At 36.3% G+C, this 22,764-nt stretch overlaps 1 protein-coding gene across 23 annotated transcripts in view; it reads left to right on the forward strand.

The window, feature by feature from the left end:
* slc4a11 (solute carrier family 4 member 11) overlaps positions 1-22,764 on the forward strand; it is an 85,372-nt gene that overhangs the window by 55,266 nt on the left and 7,342 nt on the right. For 14 of the 23 annotated variants that reach the window (XM_077237440.1, XM_077237457.1, XM_077237451.1 and 11 more), the window contains 12 exons: positions 2,455-2,487; positions 4,755-4,836; positions 8,827-8,950; positions 12,603-12,812; positions 14,780-14,839; positions 15,284-15,368; positions 16,692-16,817; positions 16,960-17,073; positions 18,240-18,372; positions 18,461-18,534; positions 21,565-21,790; positions 22,039-22,145. In XM_077237440.1, coding sequence (XP_077093555.1) covers positions 2,455-2,487; positions 4,755-4,836; positions 8,827-8,950; positions 12,603-12,812; positions 14,780-14,839; positions 15,284-15,368; positions 16,692-16,817; positions 16,960-17,073; positions 18,240-18,372; positions 18,461-18,534; positions 21,565-21,790; positions 22,039-22,145 — 1,374 coding nt within the window. The remainder of the gene's footprint in view (positions 1-2,454; positions 2,488-4,754; positions 4,837-8,826; positions 8,951-12,602; positions 12,813-14,779; positions 14,840-15,283; positions 15,369-16,691; positions 16,818-16,959; positions 17,074-18,239; positions 18,373-18,460; positions 18,535-21,564; positions 21,791-22,038; positions 22,146-22,764) is intronic. The other 9 variants (XM_077237449.1, XM_077237454.1, XM_077237462.1 and 6 more) reach the window with 3 other exon arrangements.

The raw sequence follows: 22,764 nt of genomic DNA on the forward strand, positions 1-22,764 counted from the left end.
GAAGAACAGCTCGTTCAGCGCCTCATAGAACATTATGCAATGCGCAGTCCTTTCAGTTTCAGTTTTCAATCCGATCAAGTGCTTACATGTCCTCTCGATTGGATTAGAAAAGGAATAAACCACCCCTTTCAATCCGATCGAAATTTCATTCACATTGGGCTCATTAGGATCGATTAAGGTGTTTACATGAAGGCTTTTCAGTCCGATTGAGCCGTCAATGCGTTAACTAACAAATTATTTGGTTGCATGTAAACGTAGCCTGTTGCAATGAGCCTTTTGTGAAGCGCACTTATTGGCTGTGCCGGTGTAACTCCGAGAACACAGAGAAAGTCTTGCGACCCCCATAGAATGATCCGCGTAAAGCACACCACAATTGGACTCTGGAGAAGTAGACATGTGACAAATCAAGCTACTCTTTTTGGCTGTCTGATGGGTGAGTCTGGGTTTGGCAGATGACAGGAGAATGTTAACTGCCTGACTGCATTGTGCCAACTGTAAAGTTTAGTGAAGGTATGGGCCTTTTTCAGGATTGAGCTAGGCCCTTTACTTCCAGTGAAGTGAAATCTTAATGCATCAGTATAACAAGACATTTTGGAAAATGATATGCTTCCAACCAAAGTCCCTCTCAAGGAAAATCTGTTCACTTGGCGGCCATATTTGCAATGCCACTGGGCAGATATTTCAGGCATCCAAGACCAAGTCCTATCTACTTGAATGAAGGAATCCTGAAATCTTAAAAACTGCTTGCCAAACTCACATTTAAATAACATATTTCAAATCCTTTTCAAAAATTTCTAAATTTTCAAAACAACTGTCCCATAAATGTTGTTTCTTATGCTCAAATAGCATTCAAAAGCTTATCTTATAGGTTGGAAGAGCCAAAACGCAGGTACAGTCTGCTTTTTCTCAGAACTTACTGGATGAATGGGCAGAAACACTCCAAAATCTTGCGGAAAGCCTTTACAGGAGAGTGGAAGCTGTTATAACTGCAAAGGGAGGGATCAACTCTATATTTATTACTGTCTATGTATTTAGAATGCAATGTCATTACAGTCCCTGTTGGTGTACAGTCCCATGTTTAGGTATCCCAATTTTGTCTATATAGTTTCTTTTAAATCATGCAGGTGACTATACAATGAGAGTGTTTTTGGCATGATGAAAGCTCATCTCTTGATTTTTACACATTTAAAACCCCTGTATTTACAGTGAGTAAATTTTCTTTGTCATCTATTATGAGAGATGAGGGTAAATTAAACCTTTCGCTTAGAACACAGGTTGCCTTATTATATGATATAATTGAACAACTTTGTTTATCACCCCTGATAATTCTCATCACTAGACAATAAGTTATTTTCTATCCTTATGATTAGATGTGTACTTGTTGCTCACAGATTTGTCTGAGTTTTTCCAAAGGATTTCTTAAAATAAAATTCACTCTAATAAATGAAATAGTCTTGACAACACAACGTATATAATCACACAGCAGCATTTAAATCTATCGGGCTGCATGAATGTGTCATTTCCCTCTGAGATTTTCACAAGTTGACAGCATGCTTTTTTTGGATTGTATTGATCGTTTGTGGCTCACAAGTAATCTCTGTGTTCTTATCATCATTGCCAAATTCACGCTGAATACACACAGAATATAACTCGTTATCCTGGGCAACAATTAAGCCCAGCCCTGGACTTTACTGTACCGCCACTCTGATCCTGACTAACATCGCACCTAATTTGTGCCCGGACACTGCCGGATTGTGTGAATGGTGAGATGTAAATTATGGTTAGTTTATTTTTTCTTCTACTTCTTTTTTTTTTTTTTTAAGTCTAAGGATGATACATTCTCTCTTGACCCTCTGTTGCTAGGATACATAGCTCACACGTGAGCGAGAATCATATTAATGATGTGAGCCTGGGAACATGCAAATGAACTGATGTGTGATTGGATTATGAAATGTGAATGTCATGAATATGATAATGTATGATCATTTGGAAGAGCATCCATGAATGAGATCTAATTGTGAGTGCATTGTTTGTATGTGGACACGTCAGGCATTTAACACAAACGCACATACACTCGCACATGCAACTTAAAGTCTATCGGTCTGAAGATCAAATTAGAATGAAATGGGAATAAAGATCTCATTCAGCTAAGATGCAAGCACAATGAAAGATGGAGAAAAATCATATTTCATCTGAGTAAAAAGACCTGAGCATCTGCCTGACAACCCAGCCCCAATTAGTGAGAGAGGGAGGTTTGGTGTGTCTATGTGGGAGGTGGGTTATCTGAATTTGTGTCTGAGAGACATTTCCCTCTTTCTGCTTGCTTTTAGGATTCATAACATGTGTTTCTGTGCTCAGCCTAACTTTAACTCTTTCCTTTCCAAGCTGAACTCCGTTTCTGTGTGTTTGTGTGTGCGTGTGTTGGTCTGTTTTGTCTCTCATTTTCTCGCACAGACAGGTCGCAGAATTTCATTTTCTATGACGACGGTAAGAATGATATGATCAGATGTGGGATATTATACACAATTCATGTGTGTTTTTCTCTGAGTGCTAGTGTTTTCACTGGATGTGATTGACATGTACCATTAGTCAAACAGACACGCGAGTCTCTGTTTTCTTATTCAGATCCATCGATTTACTGCATTTTCCAGTTGATGCAGTGACACAATCCAATTCGAAATCAGTATCCACACATTTGAAATGACAAGATTTGGTGTTGTTTTAAAAGAGCTGATGCTGAATACAGAGTGATTCCCTTCCCTGTGGTGGTGTGTTAGGTTGGGCTGTATCATCGTCTCTCTCTCATTCCTGCCTCATTGCCGTTCGGCTGATTGGCTGTGCATGGATTCCACTGTTGTGATTGAAAAAGTCCACTGTCATTCTGATGTCTTTTTCTGCATAATATTTATGCAGCACACACACACAAGGAGTGAATAAACTTTTTAATTTCTTGAGGAAAAGTCTTTAGAGTGTGTGAATAAAAGCATCTAATTTCATCCTTATGTCCAGGCCTCAGGCAGTTATCAGAAGGGGTAAGGTAGGGTTGGCCTAGATGATTGCCTGAATGTTAATGCGTGTATTTCAGGAGAGGACGATATAGCTGAACAGTTTATTTGTTAAATCAGTTAATATTCATTATACATCTCAGTACTATATTTGTTCTGAAAGGCTAAAAATACAGCAATAAATAATTAAATAACCACAACTTATTTTCCATAGTGGTACTCACTAAATTGACCAAAGTAATGATAAACATCTATTTTATAATGCATTATGACAGTTATATATATATATATATATATATATATATATATATATATATATATATATATAACCATAACATCATAAATATAATAATACTAAATGTCATCATAGATAAGTGACAAAAAAAAAATTTTTATGGTCTTAGTTTTAGTTACCTATAATTACCCTGATTGTTGAGTTTACTTTAAACTGTCCGTTTGAACTGATTCTGCAGAGGTTTGCATCAGAGACATTATTAAAATATCTTATCACTCTCATATACCAGCTCTCATCTCAAGTTGTGACACAACGATCAAGTGCTGTCTCAGAAATGTAATGGCAAAAAAAAAGTTGAAACATCACAAAAATGTTATGTTTTTGTATAATAAACAAATAATTTGAAATATTGTAAATCTTTAATATGTCATAAGTGTATGCCTTTATGGCCGTGCACAACATGCATCCTTGTACTTTTTTTATTTGTTTGTTTTTTCTTCACGAACACACCAAGTACATAATTATCTGAGCTGTTTGTCCCCATGCCAATTCAACAGTCTTCATATTGCCCTGTATTTCTCCGTTGATACGTTTCCCTATCTTTTCCTCTTCTTCTCATTCTTTCTCTCTTCCTGTCTATTTCTCGATGGTGCTGAGTGTGTTGTCATGGTGATACCCATCTGTCCACGGTGTGAGTGTGTGATGTCTTATTGATGAGACAGTGTGACTGTGTGCCAGAGACATCCATCCTGCCTGCTAAACAGCACACACACACACACACACACACACACACACACACACACACACACACACACACACACACACACACAGACACACACACACACTCACACACTCACTCACACTCACACATGCATGCATACATACATACATAGGCACATACACTCACATACACCTATTGTTTTTGCTAGTCATGCTGAACAACTCATATGTCATCTCTGCTGGACAGAGGGCATATACACACAAACACACATACTTGCTTTCCCACTGCTTGTTGTTAATATGCTGGACAGCTCACACATACAAGAGAGATGGCGCATACATAGACACACAGATTGATTCATTTGAATTAAACATTTGGTGGTGTTCTTGGAAAGGTCTTCATTGTCACTCACGCTGGCTGCAGTGATGTGTATTGTCATCTGGTGAGCTTCTGCTTATGTTCTACCTTGATATGCATTAGCCTTTTCATGGAGATGATTATTACCAGTCCCTCCATCAATTCACATCCTCTTGTTTGTTTTCGTTTGTGTGTCACCATATACAGTAAAGTAATCTTAATCTTGGTGTCAAACTTGTGAGTGAGCAGTCTCACTACTGTTCTTCATGCTCCATTCGCACTTGATGTGCAGTACTTTTGAAATGGCATCCAGATTGAAGTTAACTTGAAATTATTGTTTAGTTTTCTTTTTCATGTTTCTTCATGTTTTTTTCTAGTTTTCTTGTCCGTAATGCACACCCAGTCATGACTGACCTCTTGCCTTCTCTCCTCACAGTGCATCTATTGTCAGAGACGCTGCAGTGTGTGACGGCCACAGCCACAGGGATCCAGTACCAGCAGTCCTGGCTTTGCATCCTGTGAGTTACCTGGATCTGTCTTACCTGTAACTCTGAGCCTGGAGAGTTTCTAGAGCTGGGGTGAATGAAGAAATGCCACAAGATAGGAAAAAATATTTTTCCTAGGGCTGCCAATTTAACATTGTGTTTTTAATTAAAGTATAAACACTACTTTTTCACTACTAAAGATTGAGGTTAGTAAGATTTTTATTTTAATAGAAATCAATAATTTTATTCAGCAAGGATGCATTAAATTGATCAAAAGTGCCAGTAAATATATTTACAGTGTTACAAAAGAAAATAAATGTTGTTCTTTTAAACTTTCTATTTATCAAGTATTACTGGGGGGAAAAAGTATCGCAGTTTCCACAAACACATTAAATGGTAAAACTGTTTTCAACATTGATAATAATAAGAATGATTCTTGAGCAGCAAATCAATATCAGAATGATTTCTGAAAGATCATGTGACACTGAAGACTGGATAATGATCCATCACAGGAATAAATTACATTTTCTAAATGATTAAAATAGAAAACAGTTTAAATTGTAATAATATTTCACAATACTACTGTTTTTACTTGCAATTTTCAAATAATTGCAGCCTTGGTGAAGAAGAGACTTTTTTTTAAAGGGGTAGTGTATATCAATATTTAACAATACTATAAAATGTACATTTTTAATCATGCCCTCTGAATAATTTGTCAAATCTGTAATAAGGTATTAAACAATTAGCAAATAAAAATATAGTGTACATTATTGCAAAATATATTAATATATGAAGATGTTAATTAGCATGAGCTTCATGGTTCTTCAGGGGTGTTACTGGGTCCATGGCTACTGGGGTACAGCTAAATAGCATCAATAGCCCTTGATTTTATCTTTTACTTGAAAAAGGCTCTTTTTTAACAGTGAAATTGTTAAAACTAATAAAACCTTATCAAACAGTCAACTTAAAGTTATAATCGATTTGTAGGTACTGTGATAATAAAACATCACTGGATCTGTTTAAGCATGTACTGTATAATTATTTCCCTGAGGCCAATGAGGAGGCGTATGGCGTTTCTTTTTGGAGCATCTACAAGAGGGGATTGTAAAATACCATGTAAAAAAAGTAGCTTTGGACAGTCGGCTTTCTCTTTTCGAGCAGCTCATGCATGGAATACCATACCCACAGAACTAAGGAAGATCACGTCTATCAAATCATTTTCTAAATCCATAAAACATTAGTTATTAACAAATCAAATATGTTGCCATAATACAGAATAATGTGTTTGTATTTATTATGTTTTTATTTTTTTTATTGTAGTAGTGTATTTATTGTTTAAATGTTTAACCTGCTAGGGACTGCAGATGAAAATTAGCCTGTATGGCTAAATCTGGCACATTTACATGTTGGACCTTGTACCCATGTTAATTAATGTGCACTGTCCCTTTAAATAAAGAAACTCAAACTCAATCTCACAAAAAAAAAAAAAAATGGCTCCGGTGCAAAGTCGACCTGAAGTGGTGGGTTTTCTTTAAAAAACAGTTTTCAGTCAGGGGACATTTTACAAGTCTTTCAAAATGTGGAGGATGAAAAGTCTGTAAGTACTAATAATGTGGATAGATGCTGTAATGTAAACGGTACAGAGAAACTTAAGGGTCCGAGTATGTTGCCAGCTATGGTGCGAAAAATGCGCGTTCTTTACAGAAAATTAATGGTTCTGCAACTTTCAGTATATTTGCAATGTACTTCACACTCGACTGTATCGTAAAACCACACAGCTACGTGCATTAATTCCTGGAGAGGGAGGGGGAATAATGACAGTGGGCGGGGTTTTGTGTGACGTCCATCTGTGAATGCAGACACGATGGCTGGATTGCGTTTACATTACACTGTGATCCGATCACAATGCGTCCTCGACTACCTCCGAACCTGGACACGCTGATCGGATAACATTCCAATCAGAAGCACATTTACACTTGTCTTTTCAATGTGTATGTGGACAACATCCGGATACAGGTCACATGTTAATGCCAAGTGGAAACGCAGCCTTACATGTTTCTTTGTTGCAGCAATTCTCACATGGATGTTTTTTGTTGTGTTTATGAAATTCTTTTAAATAATTATTTAAAACAATTCTAGTTGGCCAACTCTTGTACTGAAGCAACTCTTGTAATTTGACAAGATGATGACTTCAGGATTCCCATCTGTCAAAATCTGCTACCTGCTATTGAGTCATTTATCAAAATAAAATGATCCCCAGCAAACCTTATCTAACAGAAATCTGCAGGTCATTATTAGGTTCCGATGATTCATCTGCTTTGTTTCAGAGCTCTCAAGATCCGCCAACATTTTTTCTTTCTCAACACTTTTGCTTAATAGCTGCCGGAACTTTTATCAACAGCCTCCAAACTGTAGCAGTGTCAGGCAGCAGCCAACATCAGTGCGCAAACTAAAAAGAGTTATTTTCTCTAGACAGTGCAATATTTCACAAACCACTCCCTGTCAAACTTAACCAGCTGCTTTATTTGCTAGTATAGATAGTGCTGCGCCACATTTAAATTAAGTCATTTACTTTTCTTTATATGCAAATAAGGTGTTTTATTGAATGCTACTACTGTTACAACCTACTTAAAGCAAGTGGCAAACTTAATTTTATATAAAACAGATACTTATGCAGATTTTTTAGTAATAATGGCAGCAGTGATTCATTCAATTATGATAAAATTAAGGAGAACAGAATTTTAACCGGGCTCATATCCAAAAACATGTAGTGAAGTGCACTTAGTGCATTTTAAAGAACATAATCAGGTGACCCGTAAAAAGCACTTTGTACTTTGTAGAAATATTTTTCCTTCTCTACTTGTACTGGTTTTTGCATTGTACTATTTTGTTCTACTCTATAATCTGGTTTTGGAGAGTGGCTAATATTGTCCATTCCTAGATGATTATTTACATATTTACTCATTTGTCGGTTTAGGATAGATGGATGGATAAATACATAGATTTATAATGTAATTAATTATTGACTGTTAATTATGATGAGCTGTCCGGGGGAGGGCTCAAGTCAAGTCTCATCTTTAAGCACTCTAATTATTGACAGCACTTTTAACACTCTCATTTATTATATTAGCTTTATTAATTCACATGAGATCATAAATCCAGAGATCTTAAATCAAAAGTCATTGAAGACTCAGTCTTAGACGCTCTCTAGGGTCAGAACAAAGACTCACAGTAAGGTAAATACAATAAAAAGTCAAGTTCATCCATTTGCAATGGCCCACTCTAGCCTAGTGAGCAGAAGATTTGTTTTTCTTTGAATTATGAGCGGACAATTTTATGGGCAAGAAAGGGAAACATGTGGCAATGTTGGATGACCCACAGCAGCTCTATAGCCTCAAGGTTACCAAAGTCCTTACAGAATGGCACAACAGCTTTCGCATATTTTAGATGATCACATTTTTCTTTTCTGAATTCTCTCTTTCTGAGTTTTATGGCCACAAGCGGGTGTTATGGGTATTAGCTGAACCAATGAGGCGATTCAATGCCCCTGTTGCCAGGGTCTGAGTATAGGGTCGGTTATTAATGTGTATTTTGAGTAATTTAGACGTGGAACAGTGTACTGTTACATTTTGTTCCTTAGGCCAGCTTTTATGGTAATATTTGACTTTATTAATGCATTGATTGGTTTTATCTTTCCCCTTTTAATATAGTTGATTGTGTTGATATTAACCTCATAATAGGTGGCAGCAAGCCTGAAACAAAAGGTGTACACATTTTAACTTTATAAGCCTGAAAGAGAACAGGAAGGGCACTTTTCCCAACCGGCCCACAACCAAACATTACTTTGACACCCCTGTTCAAGAGCTTTCTGTAATCCCATTAGACCTCAACCAATGGATTTGTTAATGTGTTTTGCTGTACTCCTCTTACATATTGAATTAATCTGATACTGTGCCAGGTACATTAAAGCACTATGTAAATTGTAAAGAGGATTTATGATGATGTATTAACTCTTTGTGACAGCTGCAATGTGAAGAACCTGCAGAGGCGTCACGTGTGTATCTCACGCCTAGACCGTCCACAGAACTGGGGGGAAAACTGTGCAGAGGTCCGCTATGTTATCCTCATTCTGGCACCTTCAAAGATGGTAATATAATCACACATAAATGCACACATACATACTGAAGACAGTTTATTTGCAGATTATGGACATTCTTTTTTTCTTTTCTTTTCTTTTTGTTTAAAGAAATAGCTTTGATTTCAAACTTCTTGTCTTTGCAAATCTGAGGTTTTTCAAACTTGGACCCTGGGGGGTTCAATTTTATTTTTACTAAAAGTATTTTTAACATATTTATTAACTTATTTTTGGTTACACTTCATTTTAAGGTGTCCATTTTACGGTGGAATTATAAATTAAAGTATTGAGTAATATTTATGAACAACATGTTTTTACAATAGGCTTATGGTTAGGGTTTGGTTTTGGGTTATTTGCATGTGATTATTCATAATCATACTGTTGGTACTATAGTACTAATATATATATTAAATTTTTTGGAAATAGCACGTATTTATAATATCACATTTGTTTTCCCCCACACAGTTTAAATGGGTATTTATACATTAAAATATATAGTTTGTCTTCATATTTCAGGAAAGGTATCATATTTTTGGGGTCCTTGGCATCAAAAAGCAAGAGCAATTTGCTCTGTTTAAACTCTTTGCTATTCATGAGAAACAGTTGAGATATTAACAAGATCTCATTCGTGGCAGGTTGAGAAACAATAATACTATCACGTTCAAGTCTCAAAGTCCTGGTCCTGCATTTTGTGTTCCCCTTGCAGTCTCCCTGTAAAGGCTTTGGGGCCCTTGGCTCCTTCCAAGACCATTTTGTGTATCTCGTTGTGTCTGTGTTTACATCATAAATCTGTGTGTTTGTGTGTATGTGTTTACATCTGTTTACATCTAATCACTCTCTCTCTTTCTTTCTCTCTTTCTCTCTCCCCTTGTGTTCTTGCATGCACTCATCTATTTCTGTTCTCTGTAGTTCACCAAACAGTATAGCAACTTTTTTGCTTTGTAATCCTGTGCTTTTCTCAAAAGCAATACAATTATATGCGCGCACACTCAAAAACGCATTTTCTCATTACATTAAAAGCTGGATTGTAATGCTGGCACATGTAGATTCATCCTCTTTACTTGCCGTGTGTTTTAAAACAATAGACAACTCAAATGTTATGTAACTTAAATACCAAATGGACTCAATCCATATGATAAAGCAGAAATCATAAATCCAGATAACTGGTCAAAAGTGCATGTACTCTCTTCTCTTGTATTAGCAGAGTAAAAGCATTTAACTGGAAATAAAGTTGAGAATAGATCTACAATTTCGACCATGTATTAGCAGCATCTAAGCGAATCAGCAGCATAAATGCAACTGCTTTATTTTCTGCTCCAAAAAATTCTGGGTTACTACACTGAACAAAATTATAAACGCAACACTTTTGTTTTTGCCCCCATTCTATGTACACAATAGGCCTATTTGTCTCAAATATTGTTTACAAATCTGTCTAAATCCGTGTTGCACAATTTTAAAATGCACAAAGTGCACTACATGTTTTTGTTTTTGGATATGAGCCCGGTTAAAATGCTGTTCTCCTTAATTTTGTCATAATTTAATGAATCACTGCTGCCATTATTACTAAAAAATCTGCATAAGTATCTGTTTTATATAAAATTAAGTTTGCCACTCGCTTTAAGTAGGTTGTAACCGTAGTAGCATTCAATAAAACACCTTATTTGCATATAAAGAAAAGAAAATGACTTAATTTAAATGTGGTGCAGCACTATCTATACTAGCAAATAAATTTAGACAGATTTCTAGTAGACAGATAGTGAGCACTTCTCCCCTTGCCGAGATAATCCATCCACCTCACAGGAGTGGCATATCAAGATGCTGATTAGACAGCATGATAATTCCACAGGTGTGCCTTAGGCTGGCCACAATAAAAGGCCACTATCAAATGTGCAGTTTTATGACACAGCACAATGCCTTAGATGTTGTACGTTTTAAGGAAGCGTGCAATTGGCATGCTGACTGCAAGAATGTCCACCAGAACTGTTGCCCGTGAATTGAATGTTCATTTCTCTACCATAAGCCGTCTCCAAAGACGTTTCAGAGAATTTGGCAGTACATCCAACTGGCCTCACAACCACAGACCACGTGTAACCACACCAGCCCAGGAGCTCCGCATCCAGCATCTTCACCTCCAAGATCGTCTGAGACCAGCCACCCGGACAGCTCCTGCATCAATCGGTTTGCATAACCAAAGAATTTCTGCACAAACTGTCAGAAAGCGTCTCAGGGAAGCTCATCTGCATGCTCAACAGTCTCGACCTGACTACAGTTCATCGTTGTAACCGACTTGAGTGGGCAAATGCTCACATTCGATGGTGTCTGGCACTTTGGAGAGGTGTTCTCTTCACGGATGAATCCCTGTTTTCACTGTACAGGGCAGATGGCAGACAGCCATCTATGGCGATAGCCATGTATGGCGGTGGGGTTATGGTATGGGCAGGCGTATGTTACGGACAATGAATAGAGGTGCATTTTATTGATGGCATTTTGAATGCACAGAGATACCGTGACGAGATCCTGAGGCTCATTGTTGTGCCATTCATCCACAACCATCACCTCATGTTGCAGCATGATAATGCACGGCCCCATGTTGCAAGGATCTGTACACAGTTCCTGGAAGCTGAAAACATCCCAGTTCTTGCATGGCCAGCATACTCACCAGACATGTCACCCATTGAGCATGTTTGGGATGCTCTGGATCAGCATATACGTCAGCGTGTTCCAGGTCCTGCCAATATCTTGCAACTTTGCACAGCCATTGAAGAGGATTGGACCAACATTCCACAGGCCACAATCAACAACCTGATCAACTCTATGCGAAGGAGATGTGTTGCACTGCGTGAAGCAAATGATGGTCACATCAGATACTGACTGGTTTTCTGACACCCCCCCAAGACCCCCCTAATACAGTAAAACTGCAGATTTTAGAATGGCTATTTATTGTGGCCACACTAAGGCACACCTGTGCAATAATCATGCTGTCTAATCAGCATCTTGATATGCCACACCTGTGAGGTGGATGGATTATCTCAGGAAAGGAGAAGTGCTCACTAACAGATTTAGACAGATTTGTGAACAATATTTGAGAGAAATAGGCCTTTTGTGTACATGGAAAAAGTCTTAGATCTTTGAGTACAGCTCATGAAAAATGGGGGCAAAAACAAAAGCATTGCGTTTATAATTTTGTTCAGTATACTTTGTAGACTTTATGCCAAAAAGGTTCTATATAAGGATAAATGTCTCAATACTTTGATATTTAACGGGTCGTTTACATTTTTTTCTCGTGATAAAATATGTTTACGAGCTGTTTAATTCATAAAATGTAATAAAATTAATTAAAATAAAATTAATGAATTAAAACTAAATCCATAAAATGATCCCTTAACATGAACCCCTAAAAGGTTCTATATAGAGTAGTGGCTATAAATATAAAACAAAGCGACTGTTGCAACTTTGTTATTCATATCGGAAGTAGCACGAAAGCTTGGAGTGCATCAGAAATTGAACAGGAGATCAGTTTAATGTCGAATTCAGTGTAGACAGCATCACTGATTATAATGGGTCCTATTCGCTCGTGTCTGGTGTAGATACAGCGTAAAAGTGTAACAACTATAAATGATTAATGGTCACCAAATGTAACACATGTTTGATCTCTGTTTCTCAGAAAAGCACTAAGACGGCGATGGAGCTGGGCAGGACGTTCGCCAGCATGTTCTCAGACATCTCTTTCAGACAGAAGCTGCTAGAGAGTAAAACTCAAGAGGAGTTCAAAGAGGCGCTGGTCATCCAGCGGTACCACCTGACCGCTGCCAAGCGTAAAACTACAGCTGTGGAGGGCGAAGAGACAGACCCACACAGTCAAAAACCACTGAAGGTGTGTGCACATCGCAGCGTGTGCGGCGTTGCTTAAGGTTCAGTTGTAACGATTTCAGTTTTAACGGTTGCCATTGTTTGCAATCTTTCTCTTCAGTTTTTTTATATCGCTCTCTTTTTCTCCCTTCATCCTTCGCCGTTTGCTGTTTGACTTACACTCCAGTGATTAAGTTTTACTGAGCATGTAACAGCTAATGAGAATTTATCTTGTTTGTTACTTTGGTTTGACGCACACATACAAAGTCTGATTCGGCATATGTGAGCATTAGACCACCCTGGCTGAGGTTAGCCGCCAGTTAAAGCCCTAGTTTTTTTTCTCTGTAAAGACAACAGCGGAGACCCAAATAGTTGTGTTTTTTGCATTTTTCACTCCACACATCCGAGGAGTGGTAACCAGGTGGAGAGAATCATTACTGTGTGTGTGTGTGTGTGTGTGTGTGTGTGTGTGTGTGTGTGTGTGTGTGTGTGTGTGTGTGTGTGTGTGTGTGTGTGTGTGTGTGTGTGTGTGCGTGTGGTGTGTGGTGTGTGTGTGTGTGTGTGTGTGTGGTGTGTGTGGTGTGTGTGTGTTATCACTTATCACTAAAAGCTATTCATCTCTGGCAAATGCCCAGGAAAGGTCCCTTACTCTTTCTGTTTCAGACACGCTGTCATGATAAATAAGTACGGCTCAGTAATGAACACTTAAATCTGTGTATGACTTATTTAAACATATCCTGAGACAGGTTCTCTCTGACTGACAGAAAATGAGCTTGTCTGCCAATAAGAGGCTAATGTAGGTTATTAATGTGAGACGGACAAACTGCTCCATCGCCAAATCCTGACCTATAAAACCTATTAAAATTTGATTAATTGATTAATTCAACAAGACCTGGCACAAAGACACACACATAACCACCAGTGTCTCCTACCTTGCCGTGATTGGTCTAAACTAAACTAAACAAATCCTATAGTATTTTACAATTTTTCTGTTTCTACTGTACTGTAAGGTTTAGTTAATACTCGTTTATGAATTGGGTATCATAACCTAAAAATTATTAGGAAAATGTATTCACTTTAATTTTTAAATTTATTAATACATTTTAAGATTTCAAGTTGTATAAATTGTATTTTGAACAAGCATGAATTAACAATAAACAATAGTTATACAGTACCGTTCAAATGTCTGGGGTCAGTATCATTTAAAAAAAATGAATAATTTAATTCTGCAAGGACACATTAAATTGATCAAAAGGGACAGTAAAGAAATGTATAATGTTATGATTGATTTCTGTTTTTAAATAAATGCTGTTCTTTTTTTTTAAATCCAATAAAATAGAAAACAATATGAATATTTTATAATATCACCGTTTTTACTTAATTATGTTATCACATAAATGCAGCCTTGGTATAAGAGAGTTCTTTCAAAAACAGAAGAAAATCTTACTGACCACAAACTTTTAAACGATATCATAAATTAACGTTAATATTTATTGACTGAATATTTATGATTTTAAGCTGTGTAAAAAAAATGTTTTAGTTCATGATAACTAATGCATTAAGTGAATTTAACAAAGTTATTGTGAAGTGAAAAAAACATGAAGTCAGATACTGATTCAATATCTGCTCTGACAGATTCAGAGTAATTTGTTAAAAAGATTTTTTTATTTTTTTTTTATTTGTGGACCAATTCATTAGAGGAACTGATTTATGAAAGTTGTCCGGTTGCGAACAGGAACACGTTGGTTATATATATATATTAAATGACAATAGTGTACACCTTTTTATGGGGCTTTTTATTTCTAAGAGTGCTTAAGCCAGTCTAATTTAGTTCTCTGAAATGCACATGTGCCAGATGCTATATTTCTGATGCTACATTATTGGATATTTAGAGTAATGTAACTGGTTTCTTGACTGTGCTTTGCTGATATAATTGTAATGCGTTTGCGTTGTACTAATGCTGTTCTAACACTGGGCTGTCTCTCTCTCTAGTCTGCAGAATCTGTGTTCTCTCATCTTGTGTCTCTCTCTCTGCTGTGCAGGGGGCCCTGTGTGAGTGTGATTACACTGAGCTTCTGTGTGTGTTTGTGTGTGAGGATTTAAGTAGGAGAGTGTGTTTTTGTCTGCTTTAACACAGTATCTCTTCCCTTGCAGTGTAAAGCATTGTGTGTATTTGCTTCTGTGTGTGTATTTGCTGTGATTCAGCAGGATTTGATGTGTATGATGTTTAATTGGTGTGTGTGCGTGCTTTAATCATGTGCCTCTCCCGCTGCAGTATTGCAGTAAATTTATTTACATGTTTTCACGTTTATATATGTAGTTATATGTGTGTGTGTGTGTGTGTCTGTGTGTGAAAGAGTAATCCTCACTCTTTTCCTCTCTCTACCTCTCCCTCTCCCTCTCCCTCTCCCTCTCCCTCTCCCTCTCTCTCTCTCTCTCTCTCTCTCTCTCTCTCTCTCTCTCTCTCTCTCTCTCTCTCTCTCTGTATCTGTGTAGTGTAGAGATTTTTTCAGAGTTGGCAGAGGAATCTATGAGGATCTGTGTCGCCGACTGCCTCTCTACCCATCTGACTTCACTGATGGTGTGTCAAGCATAAACTTACAAATAAAAGTATTTTAAAATGAAAGAATGTATAATCTAATTTAGCATTTTTTAAGTTTTCGAAAGGATATATGCCTTTCTAGTTGTCTTTATTAATGCACTTAGCTAAATTCAAAGGTGTGTCAGTAGTTCAGCTAATTTCAGAAGAGCTTGTCCACTAACAAGCAGGACCAGGACTTACAAAATGCATGACAAAATGCTACATTGCTGGGTTTTGTCACATTATATTACGCAGAAAGATATATATACAGTACAGCCGAGCAATCTGAGGAAATCAAACATGCTCACCTAAACTGTCCTCTCTATTTTTCTTATTGCATTGAGAAGTCTTATTCATTTTAATGAATCAGTTCAGTTATATATTCTTTTATATAAATTAGAAAATTTTTAGTTATAGTTTTATACATTTGTATAATAGTTTAGCATGCATTAAATTGAGCAAAGTGACATTAAAAACATTTATAATGTTAAAAAAGATTTCAAATAAATGCTGTTCTTTTGAACTTTCTATTCGTTGAAGAATCCTAAAAAGTATCACAGTTTCCACAAAAATACTACGCAGCACAACCATTTTCAACATTGATAATAATAAGAAATGTTTCTTGACCAGCAAATCAGCATATTCAAATGATTTCTGAAGGATCACGTGACACTGAAGACTGGAATAGTGATGCTGAAAATTCAGCTTTGCATCACAGGAATAAATTACATTTTAAAATATATTCAAATAGAAAACAGTTATTTTAAATTGTAATAATTTTTCACAATATTACTGTTTTTACTATATTTTTGATCATACAAATGTAACCATGATGTGCATAAGACACTATTTTAAAACCATCAAAAACTCTTACCAAGCTTTTGAATGGTAGTGTAAATGTACTTTATCTGTTCATGCTTTCACTGTGATGGAGATTGTTTATTGTTTTGTGTCAGGTGAATATAGCTCTAATGATATTTATTTTATATGTAATAGCTATAAATACATAAAATACAGATTTATTATAGTATATGTGTTATTTGAAAATATTTGTGTTATTTGGAGCCGATATTTGAGCTTCAGTGAAATCTCTGCAATACAAAAACTGCAAATGACTCCATGCTGCTACAGGTCTTCCTTCATAATTTATTATTTATTTAAAGTCAGAAATAACTGAATACAACTGAATGAAAATGATCAAACTACTCTAACTGTGTTAAATTACATGCCATTAAACATATTAATCTCACAAGTTAACTTTGACAGCAGTAATATTTTTATATTATGTATTTATTTTATTTTATATAAATATGTGTGTTTCAGGTTTAGTGGGTAATAACAAAGCCCTGGTCAAGTTCATGACGACGTCCATCTTTCTCTACATTGCTGTGCTGCTTCCTGCCATTGCTTTTGGCTCACTCAACGACGAAAGCACTCGGGGCGAGATTGGTGATCTCTCTCTCTCTCTCTCTCTCTCTCTCTCTCTCTCTCTCTCTCTCTCTCAAACAAACACACACACACACACACACACACACACACGCACGCACACACACACAGATAGACAGACTGATTTGTTCTCTCTGTTGATTAGATGTTCAGAAGACGATCATCGGGCAGAGTATAGGTGGAATTATCTACTCATTGTGTGCTGGCTCTCCTCTCGTCATTCCACTGACCACAGCGCCCATCGCTATTTTCATCAGCGGTATGTACATGCCTTCACATGCAACAATAGATGCATGTTCACATACACGCATACCTTTTTCGTTGTGGTGTGGTCTTGAGCTGTTCTTAGTTTTATTTACATAATATTTAGATGTGCACTCTTTGTTTGTTGAATACTTTGATGTTGAGTGTTTAGAGAGCTCTGCTAACCTCAGGATGAGGTGGAACAAGACTCTTAATCTCACAAACAGCAGGATGGGAGTGTGATATGGCCGCCATTTGTTTGGGCAAACTTTGATGTTTGCCCTGGCTGAGAGGAGATTTCCTCCTAAAGCTCATTCCTGCGGCTGCAATCGCACACTGTCACCAGCGGGAGTTGCCCTGAAAAATGGTTTTGCTGTAGTACAATGAAATTCTGTTTGGATAAAAATGTGCAGATGAGGACAGAACTGCTACATCCATCTATAATAATGATCCTTCTCAATCAAAGATCTTGTCTTGTGGTTTCTCATGGGAATAACAGCAGGAATTCTTTAAATCTTTATTGAAATGTTTGGGAGCAGTTTTTTAAACATCAAACGATCAACATTAACTGTGAGTTATAATCCCTTGTCATTATGAGATTTGAGTTGATTGTGTTCTTTTCGCACACTTAATGACAGCAACGTTGTGTCATTTACTGTAAAAATAAATCCTGCCCAGAAAACAAACAACAACAAAAAATACAAAAAAACTCAAAAGCTTACAATGACAAAAGTGCACCCTTAGTTAGTGTAAGAGTGAAAAATGTGGTTTTGGCCAGAAAATTTATTATTTGGCCAATTGTGTGAAAGGTGTGTTGCTGTGTTAAGAGTTTTGAAAAAGTACTTAAGTATTGGTAAACGCTTGTTAGCAATTGTGAAAAAACTGTAAAAGGTAAAACCTTCAATTGTGAAGTGTCACAGTGAGTTCTGTGATTGTCAGTTTACGGCTTTTCACTGTAAATTGTGAGATGATTTGTTCTTTTTTACTTATAAAAACTTTTAAAAATATTTTACTGTAAAATTTCCTGAAATGTAAGGTTAGATCTATTACAGTCTCCCCTTGTATATAGTAAAGGAACTTACTGTTAACCAATTAACAGTTTTTTACAGTATAATCTTTTACAGTTAAAATCACTATCATTTTCTACAGTGCTTCTGTGTGTTTGTCTCTTTATGGCTGCAGTGATTAGAGGGGTCTGTGATGATTATGAGCTGGACTTTGCAGCATTTTATGCATGTATCGGCCTGTGGAACAGCCTCTTCCTCATCATGGGAGGAATCTTCAACCTCAGCCTGCTTGTTAAGCTTTTCAAAAGGTCAGACACACACCTACAAATATACATACTCATGCAGATCCCACTGCTTGAAGACTGAAATGTTTTTGGTGATGTTTTTGACCCACAGGTCGATAGAGGAGGTGATAGCTTTGTTCATTTCCATTGCTTTTGTAGCAGACGCAGTTAAGGGCACTGTCAAGAGTGAGTGCTATACATACACGCATCCATATACACAGCCAAACCTTTTGAAATCATCTGGATTTCTGTGTGAATAATTCTTAGATTGCAGTCTGATCTTCATAAGAAATATAGGGAAACTGGGGCTAGTTGTCACACTGTAAAATAAAGACATTTAACATTTTACACTGTTACTGCCCAGGAAAAAACGATACAGTTCATTTAACATACATATAACACTGTTTAGTGATAATGGGAATATGCTGTCATACTACAGAATCGGTTTCATTAGTTTCACATTTAATTGATACTAAAATATTATAACTTGATGACAGATTGCTCAGAATGCCGGACTTCTCCAAACATTCAAGTTGACTGCAACATTGACTGCAAGTTCTCATTCAGATCTGCCTTCATCCAATCAACAACTGATTGATAGAACTAAGTTCCACGAAGAAAAGATCTCCCGCTGCTTCCATTCCATTCCATATAAAATTAATCGTACTCTACAAAAAATGCTAAAGTCCACAACATATCTGTATTCTAGTATAAATATGTCAACTTCGACTGGCCTTAAACACACACAGACAAACAATTTCGCAGTTCTATGTCTTTATTGAACAAACGTGTTGAAGAATCAAGATAACCTCTACTATAATGACCTCTTGAAAAGAAGGTAATTGGACTCAGCTGTGGGTTTGACCTGCTATGCTCAATGGAAAGCAGCATGTTACTTGTTTCTTCCCAAACAATTGCTCAAGTGAAATCTAGTCTGATCAAAAGGGACTTCAGAAAACCTCAAAAGAACTCATAAAACTCAAGGTTTGCAAGGGATTTGGAAGATTTATGCCTACAGTCAGGCAGATCAGCACCATCAGTTCAGAACCATTGCTGCTCTTCCTAGTAGATAAAGCCAGTCTAATGTGTGCTGAAACAGCTTCAATAAATGCAAAACAAAGGCCATTTGCCTATAAAAAAAAAGCATAACTGCTGTATTACAAATATCAGTTTCAAAAGGACCAAATATCAGTTTCAAGAGTTGACACTGAACCAGATATGGTTACTTTAAAAATATGTACAAATGACTTATTACTAAACAATTTAATCAGTAATGTACCACAAACGGCCTAAAGCACTGTAGTTGTAGCTGAGGCCTGGAAGAGTTTAGTTCATGTTGTCGACATGTCGAGAAGATGCTGTTTTCTGAGCTGCGAATCCACTTTACATTCACTTTAAAAGGATGAGGACTCGCTCTGGAATTGATACGGAAAAACCAATGCCATCATTCGGATCACTGTGTATCAAGTGCTGAGAAAGCCTCCGGAACTGAAATTCAGATATGATTATAGGCGTTTGGTTTTAAACACATGCACAAGTGTATGACGAATCAAAGCAGAGAATGCTCACGGTAAGGGGGGGGGGGTTTAGAGAGACTGCGATAACTTGCTTAAAACAAAACGTACTTGTCTTACCAGGAATATAAAAAAATAAACAATAAAACATATATAGTATTAAATTAAATTAAACTAAACATTTAAAAGTTTTCATAGGTCATCAAAATGCAAAATAATTATTTACATATTTTTTCAACTTAATGAATTGCCTTGTCAACTGTATTAAGTTTGACGCAAGACCAGTGTTGCATTTTAGGAAGTGTAATTTGCACATGTGGTAGTTGAAGCAAGATCAGACATGACGTGTTCTGAATCATTGGAAAACAGTTTTTTAAAATTCTTTAAATAAATGTTAAGAACACAAAACTCCTAATACCATTGCCAGAACCTCATTGTGGGCCGGGTATAATGATGTGGGACTGTTTTGCTGCCTCAGGGTCCGGACGACTTGGAGTCACTGAGGAACCAACAAATTCCAAGTTATATCAGGAGCAGAATGTCAGAGCATCTGTTTGTGATCTAAAACTCAAAAGAAGTTGGATCATGCAACATGACAATGATCCAAAGCACAGGAGTCAATCAACAACAGAACGCTTCAAATAAAAGAAATTCGGCACTTCACAATGGCCAAATTAGAGGCCTGACCCCACTTCCTTTGAAATGTTCTGCTGTGATGTGAAACAGGCCGTTCTAGAAAGACATCCCAAAAATGTGCATGAACAGAAACAATGCTCATGTGTTATCAGCAGAAAGCATTGGTTGATGTTATTGGCAGTAAACAAGATTCCACAAAAATTCCATCAGTAATCTCGATTGTTTAAACCAATTATTCAATAAAGATGTGGCGCAGGAGAAATGTAACATTTTGGAAGGCGTTCAAAAAGTTTTCACAATACATACACCAAACTTAAAAGATGATTTTAGACTGACATATACTGTACTTTTTAGGCAGTCTTACCAGTACAATAGTACCCTTTTATCTTGAAAGATAAAATAATATATAAAAAAAAAAAATGTACATCTTTAAGTAGTTTCAGTTGTCAAGATTTAAGATAATTAAGATTTAATGTGTATTTGTGATTAAAATTCTTTGACATGTAACCAGTATCGCATCAGAAATGAGTGATGGAAATGCCAAATTTCTAATTAAAATCCCTTAATTCGCAAAAAGTCATTCATGCTGACACTTTTAAAAATACACAATACATAAAGTAAATTATTACATATGCTGTACTTTTAAGCATTCTTTTCATTACAATAGCACATTTTTATTTTAGAAAAATAATATAAAATAATACTAAATGAATATGTTTTAATAATTTCAATTATTAATAATTATAATTGTATGCATTTTAACATTTATAGAAGGATTTGCAGTAGAGTGAAAGTATTTTTACTAGTTTGGCATCTGTATCACTTGTTTGACTTGAGAGAGTTGTGATAAAAGATTATTGTTTAAACCAATTGTTTAACAAATATGTGGCACAGTAAAAATGTTACACTGACAAAGTCGTTCATTTTGACGATTTCAAAAACATTCACACAATGCATACAGTTAGCGTTAATTTTAAACCTACATATACTGTATACTGTACATTCATTTTTACCTATTCTTACAGTATATAAATAGTAATACCTTATCTTGGCATCTCCTTAACAGTCTTTCAAGAGTACTATCATGCTCCCACTTTGGCCAATGGGAGTGCGGCAGAGCTGAATCGCATCAGTGGAAGTGTACATTTAGGGGAATTGAACCTGACTCAGGCAGGGTCTGTGTCCCTCCCAGAATCCTTCATTCTGTGCACACGGGCACGGCCACTACTCTGTCTCCTCCTCATGATGGGCACACTGTGGGTGGGATATACACTGTACCAGTTCAGGAGGAGGTGAGAATCTCTTCTTGTCTCTCATTCACACACACACACACACACACACACACACACACACACACACACACACACACACACACACACACACACACACACACACACCAACACACACACACACACACACACACACACACACACACACACACACACACACACACACACACACACACACACACACACTGAGTATTTTAAAGAGTGATAGAAGACTGTTTTGACACCCCCATCTTTCCATTTATTCCTGGCAGTCCGTTTCTGCATGTGAAGATGAGAGAGATTCTGTCCGACTGTGCTCTGCCTATCTCAGTGCTTGTCTTCTCTTATGTGGGATCATACGTTTTCAACGACATTGCCTGTGAGTCATGTGACAATATTTGTCTTCATGTTGCACACACATTGACACTAAGGTACACATTTCTTCAAGACAGTTTTCAAATAACAGGAAATCTAGTTTTTGTTCTACACTGTTTAATTTCTCCAGAATACTAAAGTGATCTTTTTTTCTGGTATTAGCAAGCAGTTTGGGTTTGTTTTTGCTATTGTTATTTTTTTATTTGCAATTAAACATTTTTAGAATTTTATTTTATTTTATTTTATTCTCATATCCCTAATATTTATTATTAGTGTTTTTTTACATTAAACATTATTCTTTATTTTTTTATATTATATTATTTTTATTTCACATTTCACAGTTTTTGCTATTATTATTTTTATTTGACAAAACCTTAATTATATTATTTATTTTTACATAATTATTTGTATCCATTATACTATTTCACATTTAATCATTATTAATCATCCATGTTTTTGCTATTATTATTATAATTATTTATAAATAATAATATATGCATTACATTATTTCACTAATAGTCAATATTAGTGTTTTTGTTTTGATCATGATAATAGTATTTAATAAAGGTAAAGCAAGTGAGCTTATTCAGGGTATAATTTAAGCAGAGAAAAACCGAAACATT

Source organism: Siphateles boraxobius, unplaced genomic scaffold (genome assembly GCF_051911475.1).
Source record: "Siphateles boraxobius isolate OS27281-9 unplaced genomic scaffold, OSU_SipBor_1 20, whole genome shotgun sequence".
In the NCBI taxonomy this organism is placed as follows: domain Eukaryota; kingdom Metazoa; phylum Chordata; class Actinopteri; order Cypriniformes; family Leuciscidae; genus Siphateles; species Siphateles boraxobius.